This window comes from Perissodus microlepis, chromosome 3, assembly GCF_051167445.1.
Source record: "Perissodus microlepis isolate ML-2025 ecotype Zambia chromosome 3, ASM5116744v1, whole genome shotgun sequence".
Classification (NCBI taxonomy): Eukaryota; Metazoa; Chordata; class Actinopteri; order Cichliformes; family Cichlidae; genus Perissodus; species Perissodus microlepis.
Window position 1 is genome coordinate 28,967,351 of NC_140463.1, and position 13,429 is coordinate 28,980,779.

The window sequence follows — 13,429 nt, forward strand, 5'->3', positions numbered from 1 at the left end:
CATGTTTATTGGCTGGGGTTTACATTTGTGAGAACTCGGTGGATTTCACTCGGTGTGGCAGAAGCTGAAGGCAGCGTAGCCGCATCAGCTCAGTGAAAAGTGGGTGGGTTGTTGAGATTTAAGTTCCCGCCTCGTTCCTCCTCTGCTGCTGTCTCAGGAGCCTCTCTAACTTTCCCTGGACTTATTGCATTAGGGTTTGTTTTTTCCCCTGTGAGTAGCTGGCAAAATGCGAAGTACTGTACGGATGATTTAGAATTTTCTTTGACGTTTTTGACAGTGCATCAATCACCAGCAGCATTTCCCGTCTCATTATTTGGGATAACTGATCAGGCTTGCAGATCACAGCTTGCAGATGTGTAAATCGTGGAGGTTTCTGCTTAACTGGACGCCTGCGCTGCTTTGCTATTACTACCTCTGTCATTATATGGCTACATCCACCTACACATAAAACTCAGCTGAAAACAAGTTTATGAGTGTTCTCTGGAGGCTGCTGAAATGAATGCTGGGAAATGCAGGAGTGTGAAGCAGGAGGGAGAATAAAGGGGCAGCATGCAACAAGCTGGGACAGCCTGAATTCACATTTCAGGAGGGCTTTCTTTTTTTGCAATTCTCTGGATTTTTCATCAAGTTTTTGGTTATTACTAATGTTACATTACATTAAGTTTTTATCGCACATTCTGTTATTTATTTTTAAATGTTCTCCCTCCTTGTGACTGTAAAACACTAGGGTTTCTTTGATGGATTACTTGTTGTGTCTCAGGTAGGTCTAAAGTTCATGCAGATGACTTTTTCCTCCTTACTGGAACCGAAGGTAATTTGTCAAAGCAAACACTTAGGGTTTGCTGCAAGAAAGGATGCACAAGTTTTAGTTAATAATATATGTCTGCGGTCTCCAACCTTTTTTGCGCCACAGACCGGTTTATCTCTGACAATATTTTCATGGACTGGCCTTTAAGGTGTCGCGGATAAATACAACAAAATAAAACCAGTACCGGTACCAAAAAAAGAAGATTTATTTATAACACTTGGGAAAAGACCCAGGGACACCGACGATAACGCTAAAAACGATTAAAAAATAACAATAAAAACCCTGAAAACCATAAATTTCACACGTGAGCCTCAACTCTCGCGGCCCGGTACCAAACAACTCACAGACTGGTCCGTGTCCCGGGGGTTGGGGACCGCTGATCTATGTGGTAAGCTACTGTTTGCATTGATTGCAGCACTGGCAGAGCACTGGATGGTTTTTTCTGCAGTGAACTGCAACACAAACTCGCTGTTCACTAATGCGACTATAGATGTGCCACGTCACGTGGATGTGGTTCAGGAGGTTGGTAGCTCAAGAGATATTTTGAGCTTTGTAACATGGTGTGTTATCCTGCTGGATGACACACTGTGGTCATAAACAGATGGATGTGGTCAGCAACAATACTCAGGCAGGCTGTGGTGTTACTCAGGCAGGATTCTTATTTGGTACTAAATGTACTAAAGTGTATCAAGATAACATCCCCTACACCTTGCACCACCTCTACCACCAGCAGCCTGAACTGCTGATGATGTGGGATTATTTTATGTTCAGATTTATATTTCAAATGAACATGAATCTACATGAAATGTAGATTTGCTTTCAATATCTAATAATGGTGTAAAACAATAGTTGTATGACATGATTAAAGGGTAATGAGTCCATTCACATTGAGTAAATGTGTTATGCACAGTCCTATCCACTCTTAGATCCAATGGCGCTGTTCATCTGCAGATCAGCTGTACTCTAGACCAGTGGTGTTGGTGAGGGGTGGGGGTGGGCGGGTAGAGGCTCCAGAAGACCAATCATATTTCACGGCTGTAGAACCAGTAGTTGCCTTGCACACCTGGCAATACTCTTCTTCCTCACATGCATGACTCAGCAGAGCTTTTTGGGTTCATTGTCTGTGAAGTCTTCAAATAAGCTCGATCCCTTGGGGGCGCCACTGTGCTTCTGTGCATCCTGAGTGGACGCTGCTGTGGAGGCGGACAAACTGCGTCCTGCAAATCTGGACACCATGATGTTGACCATCTGCATGAAGCTGAGCTTCTAGCATAGCAGCTGGTCACTGTTAGCGATCTCTTTCATCCCCCACAATGTGACTTACTCACATTCAGCCCTAAAAGCCGTTTTTCTCTCGAGTCCCGAGTTGTTGTCCAGTGACAGACAGGTGGTGATGTAATCTCTGTACACCATTTATGATGCACCACTGCCTATAAAATCTAAACAAAACACTGATACCTATTGCACCTGCTGTGTTTTCTCACATCTGTTGTAAAATCGTCCTTTGTCAGGGTTTGAGTCACTCCGTCAGCCCGTCATCGCTCGCAGTCCTTCTGTGCAGCATCGCGCTCATGTTCGGATTTCTTTCAAAATTTCTCATCTCCTCTCCAAAAGGTGTAGTCAGGTTTTCTCCAGCAGTCAGTCATTATTTGCACAATAAAATCTGATGTTTCCTGCTCAAATTACCCACCAACAGCCTGCTGCTTCTCCTTTTCCCCCCTCTGTAGCACTCACTCCAGTTTTGACTGTACAAGCTCTTCTCCCCTCTACCTTTTTCCCAGAAGAAGAACATAATTTAAGGTTCTCTAAAAATCCTCAACAACTCCCCACTGAATCGCACTACTGGGCTCAGCACTCCTTTCCTCCTCCTCCTCTCCCCATCCCGCTTCAGTCAAGCCTTGCCCTAACTGTCTCTTCATCTACTTCTTGTTAAGTGCTGAGTGCGATCAGCAGCATCAGACTTTATGCTCTACCCTGCTGGGCTCCCACTGCTTATGCTGCAGCTGCTGCCCTCAGGTGCAAAAACACCTTGTTAGATATACAGCGTGCGTCGTCTCCTTCTGCTTATTACATTTCCAGTCTGCCAGCTCGCAGCGTTGCGGGCCCACCGATGTTGTGATTTCCTTATCCAAGCTTTAATTTGCAGTGCCGGCTTTTCTCTCTTCTCTTGTCATCGTTTTATCTTTTATCTTTCTTTTGTGTTTCTCCCTCTCTCTTTCTCTGAGGGAATTACATAAGACTTTCTGTGTGTGTGTGTTTGTGTGTGTGTGTGTGGGCAGCACTGCACTTTATGTAAGGTGGACCTGGAGATGGCTAGCAAAACATTTGTGTCTTGCTCTGTGTTTTTTCTCTCATTCTCTCTCTGCTTGTCTTGTGGCCTTGTGTGTGTGTGTGTGTGTGTGTGTGTGTGTTCGGGTCATCGGACTGTGGTTGACTCCAGATACACAATGATGTGACTCTCCAAGCCCACTCAGAGTCGTAAAAACACGCACATATACACACAAAAAATGTATTTTAAATTTTAATTATTCATTAAGCAGCTTGATATATGACTTGTACTTTTACAGTGATGCTGCTTGTTGACTTGTGACGCACATGTAAAGTGTGTCTGAGTTTTTTATTTTTTTGAAGGATAAACATTCATCCTTTGTTTTATTCATTTAAAACTGCCTGTTGTCAGGCTTGCCAGGATAACAGTGGCAGATTTGCAGCTTCACAATTCAGTATTTTCTGAAACAATAGCTACTTGAAGTAAACAAAAGCAGTCTTTGTATTTCAAGCCAACAAAAAGGGATTTTCTTGATTGAAATTAGGTTTGAAATTTATGACAGTGGACACTTAGGCATGGCCGATGGCCGACCACGGCTCGATGAAACAGGGAATATCAAGAAATAGCAGATTTTATTAACTTCAGCTTTGGCTAATGATGGGAACTGTTAGATGAAGCTAGCTCAAACCTTAAGATCAGGCTATGTTATAGGGCATAGACTGCAGAAGGACATAGACCAGGGGTAAACAGTGGAGGTACTTACACCTGCATTTTCCCAACACCCACAAGGGGCAACACCTCTGGTTGCAAAAGACAATGTTATTACTATTTATTATGTTTTGTCTGATTCAAGCTGATGTTGCCATCCCTATATTGGTATTTTGGATGTGATAAATGAGGGGCTGATCCTACTGTGAAACCATATGTATGAGGACATCCTGGATAATCCTCCTTTCTGAAACTTGTGGCCAAATTTTCCAAAATTGATTTCATGTATATTATTCTATAAGACCCCAAATAAGCAATTAAGAGCATTAAGTCATCAGGGAAGTGCTTAAAGCAGTCAGGTCTGAGGTCGGTTTTCACTTCTATGGAGCCAGAACTGTTTGTAGTCACAGGTATTTTGGCCTCCTTTAACAATTAAGAGGAATCCAGGTTTAAGGCTTTTTACCCTCCCGCGCTGTTCGCCGTACTGGGTGGCAGATCTCCGCCAGCGTAATCGATCAGCTACAGCTCCTTTGGCCTCATCCCATGCAATGTCTTAGGTGTGTAAATCATCAACGAAAGTCCTTCGCCATGTTGTACGGGGGCGGTCTGGTTTGCTTGGGCAGTCTTGGGCAGTTGGTACGGGAGTTGGCGTAAAATGTGACCTCCAAAGTGCATACATCGCTCAGTCACAATGTCATAGAGGGGACGTGTGGCAGTCCAGTGGTGGACGTCTTAATTCGTGACATGGTCTTGGTAAGAGACCTGCAAGATCCGTCTTAGCCATCGATGTTGGGCCACATTGAGTCTATTGGGGATTTTGGCTGATGTTTTCCACGACTCACGAGCTTCAAGGCACTCGGCTTTAATTTTCTTACTGGTATCTACATTTAAAATGACCAGTAAATGATCATTTAAAAAGTAAAAAAGAGACAAGACTTTTAGTACTTAAATGCAGTACTTTAATCTGTTGCATTCCCACCATCGTCTTTACAGGGAGTGCAGAATTATTAGGCAAATGAGTATTTTGTCCACATCATCCTCTTCATGCATGTTGTCTTACTCCAAGCTGTATAGGCTCGAAAGCCTACTACCAATTAAGCATATTAGGTGATGTGCATCTCTGTAATGAGAAGGGGTGTGGTCTAATGACATCAACACCCTATATCAGGTGTGCATAATTATTAGGCAACGTCCTTTCCTTTGCCAAAATGGGTCAAAAGAAGGACTTGACAGGCTCAGAAAAGTCAAAAATAGTGAGCTATCTTGCAGAGGGATGCAGCAGTCTCAAAATTGCAAAGCTTCTGAAACGTGATCATCGAACAATCAAGCGTTTCATTCAAAATAGTCAACAGGGTCGCAAGAAGCGTGTGGAAAAACCAAGGCGCAAAATAACTGCCCATGAACTGAGAAAAGTTAAGCGTGCAGCTGCCAAGATGCCACTTGCGACCAGTTTAGCCATATTTCAGAGCTGCAACATCACTGGAGTGCCCAAAAGCACAAGGTGTGCAATACTCAGAGACATGGCCAAGGTAAGAAAGGCTGAAAGACGACCACCACTGAACAAGACACACAAGCTGAAACGTCAAGACTGGGCCAAGAAATATCTCAAGACTGATTTTTCTAAGGTTTTATGGACTGATGAAATGAGAGTGAGTCTTGATGGGCCAGATGGATGGGCCCGTGGCTGGATTGGTAAAGGGCAGAGAGCTCCAGTCCGACTCAGACGCCAGCAAGGTGGAGGTGGAGTACTGGTTTGGGCTGGTATCATCAAAGATGAGCTTGTGGGGCCTTTTCGGGTTGAGGATGGAGTCAAGCTCAACTCCCAGTCCTACTGCCAGTTTCTGGAAGACACCTTCTTCAAGCAGTGGTACAGGAAGAAGTCTGCATCCTTCAAGAAAAACATGATTTTCATGCAGGACAATGCTCCATCACACGCATCCAAGTACTCCACAGCGTGGCTGGCAAGAAAGGGTATAAAAAGAAAAAAGAAGAAAAACTAATGACATGGCCTCCTTGTTCACCTGATCTGAACCCCATTGAGAACCTGTGGTCCATCATCAAATGTGAGATTTACAAGGAGGGAAAACAGTACACCTCTCTGAACAGTGTCTGGGAGGCTGTGGTTGCTGCTGCACGCAATGTTGATGGTGAACAGATCAAAACACTGACAGAATCCATGGATGGCAGGCTTTTGAGTGTCCTTGCAAAGAAAGGTGGCTATATTGGTCGCTGATTTGTTTTTGTTTTGTTTTTGAATGTCAGAAATGTATATTTGTGAATGTGGATATGTTATATTGGTGTCACTGGTAAAAATAAATAATTGAAATGGGTATATATTTGTTTTTTGTTAAGTTGCCTAATAATTATGCACAGTAATAGTCACCTGCACACACAGATATCCCCCTAAAATAGCTAAAACTAAAAACAAACTAAAAACTACTTCCAAAAACATTCAGCTTTGCTATTAATGAGTTTTTTGGGTTCATTGAGAACATGGTTGTTGTTCAATAATAAAATTATTCCTCAAAAATACAACTTGCCTAATAATTCTGCACTCCCTGTATGAGACAGGACAGCTGAGGTGCTGCTGCCACATCAAATATTTGGTAAGCCGTGTTTTTTAACATTAACAAACATGAAACATGGTGAAAAAGCTTTTTGATTAAAGCGCACCACTTTTAAAGACACATGGATGCAATATATGTGGAAAGGTCTTTTAAAATTACCCACACAGAATGAAAGAAGTCTGTATTTTTAAGATAGTTGAGATAATAAAGCATGTTTTCTTTGATTTTATGGTCAGCAGCTCAACTCTTGGATCTGACCTCTGCAACAAGTGGCTTTCTTTATTTAAATTAAATTTGTAACCCTACAATAACAACTCAACTAAGTAATACTAACAGGTGTTGGAAAACTAGCATTCTGGGTTTAAAAGGCTAAAGAAGAACAACAACACACTTAAAACTCTCCTCTTACATAGAGAAAGCATCTTATATAGGTGGCTATTATCATAAAACACAGACCCTAATGTGACTGATATGTGCTGCACTTGTTTCCTAACCTTTCCTGTGCTATTTACAGTTAATGGTCCTGCAGGGTGCAGACTGGGAACTGGTTTCTCCTGGAGGAGGGGAGGGTTATGTAATAGGTGACAGGAGGTGATGAAAAATGTGAAAATTTCAAATGTGATACTGAAAGGAAAACAATATTCATAATGCTTTTACTAATATCGTTGAAACAGATCGCTGCGTGTGAGCTGTGCTTCGGCGGTCTGATGTAAGGGGAGGAAGGAACTGGAAATATAATGATTATTAACGACATCATTCCTTCACTTTCCTTAAGAATAAAGGAAAGAAGTACGTCCTAGAAATAAAACACCTCTGCACCCCGGAAAAACCTGTCACCCGTCAGCCAACAGTGTGTGTGTGTGCGTGCGCGCATTTCCAACTTGTTAGAGAAAGGGTGTTTCACTGAGTGGGAATGCCTGGTAGGATGTGTAGGCCCAGGTTGCCATAGCAACCATCTGCTGCTACGTTCGCAAGCGTTCGCCGGCAGCCCACACAGTGTGACATCCAGCAGCAAGCCAGTCTTACAGAGAAAGTAACACTGTGACTGAAAGCTTACATTAAAGAGCCAAAAATAAGCAAACACAAAAAATCCCAAAAAAACAGTGAATTAGTTTCACTTCACGTCCACGTAAAGGTGAATTTGTTTAGAAAGTAAATTCTTTAGGAATGCTGCTGGTGACAGAAGGAGGAGAGGTGTGCAGCATGTGAAACACAGCAGACTTTGGCAGATTATAGAAGGAACAGAAGGATGTAAAGCTGCTTTAAATGTTCAGGATTTGTGAAGTTTGGTAAAGGATGAGGATGGTTAAAGCCGCTCACAGGCAGGCAGCAGGTAAAAGACAGAGTGTGGCGCGGGCCTAAAGGAGCCGCAGTGTCATCGCTAGGGCCATTGAGTTAAAAAAAAAAAAAAACATGGCAGGAAACTGGTGGTGTTTCTTCCACAAAGCTCAGGAATGGATTGCTAACATGATCTAAATGAGACCATGAATAATTTATCAAGAAAAAAATTGGCTCACCACTTCAATCTCTTGAATTTCTATTGTCTAATAAATCTATCTATCTCAAGCAAGTATAGTTTTACAGCACACTATAAAATATGCAAAAAATAAAAATGAATGCACTCTGCATAAATCACACACACAGCACGACATAAATAACACTTTGCTGAGACTTTATGTGGGCTTTCTGACAAATCTAATACAACTCTTGTGAGGGGGCTGGCGGAGGGGTTGGGGCGAAATAAAAGTCTTCAATCCAGAAAACACACAATGGTCATACACAGGATATCAGTTTGTGCGACAAACAATCCAAATGAGGGGCAGGCAGAAGTCAAGCCATATTTAAACAGAAATCATTAATAATCTAACAGGTTGTAAGCAAACAGCTTACAAGCTGATGACTAATTGGAAACAGGTGTTGCAGACTAAACACAGGTCACACTAATGAGGGCAAACCATCAGACAGGAAGTACAACTGACAACAGTGTAAACATACTGACACTGATTAGGTTTTGGAGGACTTGGGTATAAAAGCTAACACCACTCTAACACCATGCAGTTATTGACATTTAACACTATTTTATATATTCATAATATATTCTTCTGAACTATAATTAACAATTTAGTCTGTTCTACTCAAGTGAAGTGTTATAGTTTGTCTGGTGTTACATTAAAAGTGTCCCATCAGCAGTGTTGGAGCCTAGCTTAATGCTAAGCTAGCAGCTGGACCACACAGATTATTCTTGAGTCATGCTAGCTTTTGGTGGGGAAGGGCCACACCATGTGAATAACTTGTTATTATTATTGTTATTGTATGCCCATGCGACAGTATTGTTTGGCCTGTTCATGAAACTGGAATGATAAAATGCTTTTATAAGGTGTGGTAGGTGCATAAATGCTAACAATAGGTTGTTTTAGCCCATTGGTAGGTGGTTGCTAGGTAACATGATGCTGTTTATAATTTATCATGAACAATTCAGTTTTTGTGGACATATGTGAGATGTTTTTGCTGTGGAATAAAAACGATACCACACCTCATTAAAAACATGTTAGGTACATAAAAGCTAAAAACTGGTCATTTGTTCGGTTGTTGCCAGGCAGTGTAGTGACATCATAATATATTATGTGTAATTCAACTGTTGTGGGTAAAAATATTACATTAATGCTGTGTAATTAACATGATATCAAACCTTTCTAAAACGTACTAGATCCTTAAATGCCACTAATAGGTCATTTTGCCTGTTGCTAGGCAACATGATGATATCATAATATCTGATATGGATAAAAACTTGGTGGCCTAAGATGTGCCTGTGTGCCCAATTTGGTTGATTCTTGATGTTGTGGGACTTCATAAGCAAATAGATTATTGTTATCATTATTATCAGTAGTAGTCTAACATGTGTTTACTTTTCTTAATAGAGCCTAAAATGGTTCATGACTATTTAATAAAACTAAAGTAAAGACATTTCAAAGCTTTTTCCTTGGTACAAAATGCTAACAACAGCAATGAAAATATGAAACCTAATCACTTTTTATGGGGGCAGAGAGTAAACACATACATCCGTCCTCCTACCTTTATCAGGGTCACAGGGTTTGGAGTCTAGAAGTCTAGAAGAGGTATACACTGGACAGGTTTCCAGTCTGTCACTGGACTGTGAAAGACAGATTATTTATGAACAATTTGTTAATTAATTAACCTAACCACCCTAACTACTACCTCCACACAGAAAGGATCTGGTCACATGATGAATTTGATCCCAGGACATCCCCGCTGTGTGGAAACAGTGCTAACCTCCTTGGTACTGTGCTGCTGTATCACAATCTGCTTCTCTAAACTTCTGTCCTTAAAACAAAAAAATCATGTTTTCAAGTTTGAAATTTGAAATATTTGACAGGAACAGCTTGTCTGATTTGTTTTTTTCTCTGGTTGCATCTGTCTTGCAGATGCAGGAGGTGGGCAGTTCCCAGCGAGGCTCTCAGCGGGCCTTCAGCGTCCTGGATCGTTTGCTGCTCACACATCCTGTGTGGCTGCAGCTGTCACTCAACCAAGAAGCTGCCCTCTACATCCTGCTCAGAGAACCTGTCGGGGTGAGGAACTATCAATCATATTACTCATACTATTTAATCAGGTAAAACAATAATGAATAATCTTTTGTGCATACCAATGAACTGGATGGTTACATATGTAACTAAAAAAGCAGGATTTTGTAAAACCTTACGTGGATATGATTCATGGCTCTCCCTGCTTTAGCTTCATATTTACTGAGGGTGGTCTAAATGTCCTCATCTAATTAACATCATCATCTAAGTACCACCAATCAACCTATTTATGCCAACTGCAATTCTCCACTAATTAAAATGAAATGTGTTTGATTGAAAACAATGAAAATTAACCTTAATCATGAAGTGGACATCAGCTCCTAGACCTGAGAAAATTAAAAAAAATGTTCTGTTCTTATTTTCGGTGATTTTTTTTTGTGCTTACAGACATTTCTAGTGCGCAAATGCAGCTCTACCCAGAGGAAGGTGCTGTGTTTGAGGGTGACAGCGGACAGAAGTGCCTCCTCTGTTAAGGAGTGCTTCATCTGTGAGGAGGACTCCAGTGAGTATAAAACAAGCTAAATTATCAGCCAACTGCAGTTGAAGCAATACACATAACACTCAACACATCCACAGCTGCCAAGAGTCAGGCTGAGTGAGATCAGGGGCGAGGGGATGTGGGGGAGAGGGCTTGTGTTGGAGTGCAGCAGGGTTGATAATGCAAACCACATGACTCTTATTTTTTAGAAATTACCTACACAGCCACTAAGTTGTCATCTTTGTACCTCTAAAAAAAAGACCATGTCAGGCTTGTTTTTACATCTTTTTAGATGTGCACAAACAAAATTAACTGATAATTATTTTATCATATCACATGTAATATTCAAAATTAGCCTTTTTATAAAACATAATGATGTGTTGTGAGGGCCTGGGGCAGGTGGAGGTATGCGCTGGAAAGAAGGGGAATGAAAGACTAAAAAACAAGAGAGAATACATGTGTGAACGAGAGGGAGACAGGTGGAAACGTGAACATGCAAGGAGCAGAGGACGTAAAGATGGAGGAGTTTAAATATACCCAAAGCAACAGAAAAAGCAATAGGAGAGTGAAGGGAGGGAGGGGTGGAGGGAGACGAGTGTCTTGGTGATTTGTGACAGAAGAATAGCAGCAAGAGTAAGAGGGAAGGTTTACAATAAGATGTATGGTTTGGAGACAGTGGCACTGACAAAAAGACAGGAAGCAGAGTTGAAAATGTTAAGATAGACAAGCATGAGACGGTTTGGATGTGTGCTGAAGAAGGATAGTGTACATATTGGACAAAAGATGTTGAATATAGAGCTGCTGGACAGGAGGAAAAGAGGAAGACCTCAGAGGAGGTTCATGGCTGTAGTGAAGAAGGACATGTTTGAAGTTGGTGTGACAGAATATTGGGTTAGGGTGAGATGGAGCTAAAAATAATTTGCTGTAGGGACCCGTAATGGAGCAGAAAGGTGGTACAATGATACAAATCATTGCTACTTCAAAAACTTCAAACTTCAAAAAGCAATAAACGAGAAAACTTTTTACTTTACACATCAATCTGTTAAAAAGAGCAAAACAAATGGCTTTACAGAGGATGGCTGCACTGCTCTCTGAGATGCTCGAATGGATCATGCTGCTGTTGAATGCAGCAGATATTCAATAAACTCAGAGAAAAGTTCATTAAATAAATCCAATAATCAAATAAATCAATAAAACAAAGTAAACTTTAGTTTCTGTTAAAGGCTTGTCAGAAATGGATTACATGTATTACTGGTGAAGGTCAAACCTGCTACAAACTCATCACAGTGATTTTCTGCTATCTTGTAGGAATTTCAATATGTAATAGAGAGTCGAGTAAACAAGGCAAAACTCAACATCCACGAAAGTTGATCTGTGATTTTGGTGAAGTTTGGCGAAGTGTGCATCCACTAACTAAACGAACTAAACTGCAGTCTGGTGCTTTCTGTGATGTTGGTGTTCAGACTGTCGAGAGAAAGCCTGTTTAACATGGATTACTTTTCATAAAGGCTTCTTTTCGTGGCTTCCTCTTAATTGGAGCGAGATTTGTTTTGGCAGCATGAGAGTGTGAGACAGACTGAAAACAGGTGTCTCATGTCAAAAGTGTGAGAGTTGACAACCCAGTCAGCGTTTGTGGCGCAGTGCAGCTCAGACACTCTCTCGGTGAAGTGATGTGGGCCGGAGAGGATGGGTCCTCCAGATTTTTTTTGCAGCTGGCACATTTCCTGTTAAAGCTGAACGAGTGTCCCACTGCTCCCATTAGCTGTCAATCAAACTCTGTCTGTGTATAACCAGCGTTCGCCTTGGAGAGCTCAGCACTCAGCTTCCCTGACTTGTGTCGACTGGTGGCCTTCTACTGTATCAGCAGGTAATAATATTATAACTGATAATAAATCTCAATCATTCTTCTTGCTAACATTCAACCTCACTGGCCTATGCAAAGTCCTCACTTCAGCCCAGTATTTGGAATGATATGGATGGCCGAATGCCCAAATCTTATTTCTTAACAGAAGTGGCAGATCTCCCCTAATGCCTTTGCACTTAAATGGGAGCAAAGTCTTTGCACGCTGGGTCCTAAATCTTCTTCTGCATTTTAATGCCCACTGGTTTTTAAAACCAGTTTTATTCCCGTAATTTTTAGCTGTCCACAGACTTCCTTGCATGTAGTAAAATTGACTGTATCTAGTTTTAACTTTCTGATCTCACATATCTTCAAACTTGAACTTTTCTTTTTCTTTGATCTGCAGGGATGTGTTGCCTTTGCCTCTGCAGCTACCTGATGCCATCGTTAGAGCGTCAACACACAGGCAGCTGGAGGCCATCTCACACATGGGACAAGGTCGGTCACTGGTGGCCTCTTTAAAAAATAAACTGCAGCAGCAGGTACATTCACTTGCTCCAAATAATAAGTGTTACTTAACGTAGATCAGCATTTTTGGGTCAGCCAGTCTAATTGTCTAAATTGCCTAAATACTTCAGCCCAACAGAGCTGCTACCATAAGGTATTTCCTATTTGTCCTACTCTCTCATAATTCACTAACCAGAGGTGGGGGTGGGGCTGTTGAGGGTTTTTTTTCCCCTTTAACACTGAACCTAAATGAGATTTAAGGACTTTAAAGATGTGTTCAGGATGAGATCGCTGACAGAAAACCAAAGTTTGAGAGAATGAGAGACTAAAGTAATAGCTGACTAAAGTGGTGGCTGCCAGCTTGCGTCTATTTTTAAATGCGCGGCATGCTTCTGTAGTGCAGTGGGGTGTGACTTCATTGCGAAAAGTGATAACCAGACTCTTTCTCATCATGCTTCTGCAAAATCAGTCTGCTTCTGGATCAGCTTGCAGTAAAAAATACAGGTTAATGTTGTGTGTTGTGCTGTGTATTGTTTTAGTTTTCAAGGAGGTGAAACATAAAAAAATGGGAACACTGTTTAAACACTTGTAAAATAAAGTACAATAAAGACTTACTAAAATATTTAAGTTATCTCCCCTCTCCTGGTTTTTCA

At 41.4% G+C, this 13,429-nt stretch overlaps 1 protein-coding gene across 2 annotated transcripts in view; it reads left to right on the forward strand.

Annotated features, from left to right (window-relative positions):
• The window catches only part of rin1b (Ras and Rab interactor 1b), a 41,942-nt gene that overhangs the window by 11,694 nt on the left and 16,819 nt on the right, over window positions 1–13,429 (forward strand). For both annotated transcript variants that reach the window (XM_084923898.1, XM_084923897.1), the window contains 4 exons: window positions 9,796–9,939; window positions 10,339–10,453; window positions 12,224–12,296; window positions 12,676–12,767. In XM_084923898.1, the coding sequence (XP_084780024.1) occupies window positions 9,796–9,939; window positions 10,339–10,453; window positions 12,224–12,296; window positions 12,676–12,767 (424 nt within the window). Of the gene's footprint in view, window positions 1–9,795; window positions 9,940–10,338; window positions 10,454–12,223; window positions 12,297–12,675; window positions 12,768–13,429 lie in introns of those variants that run through there.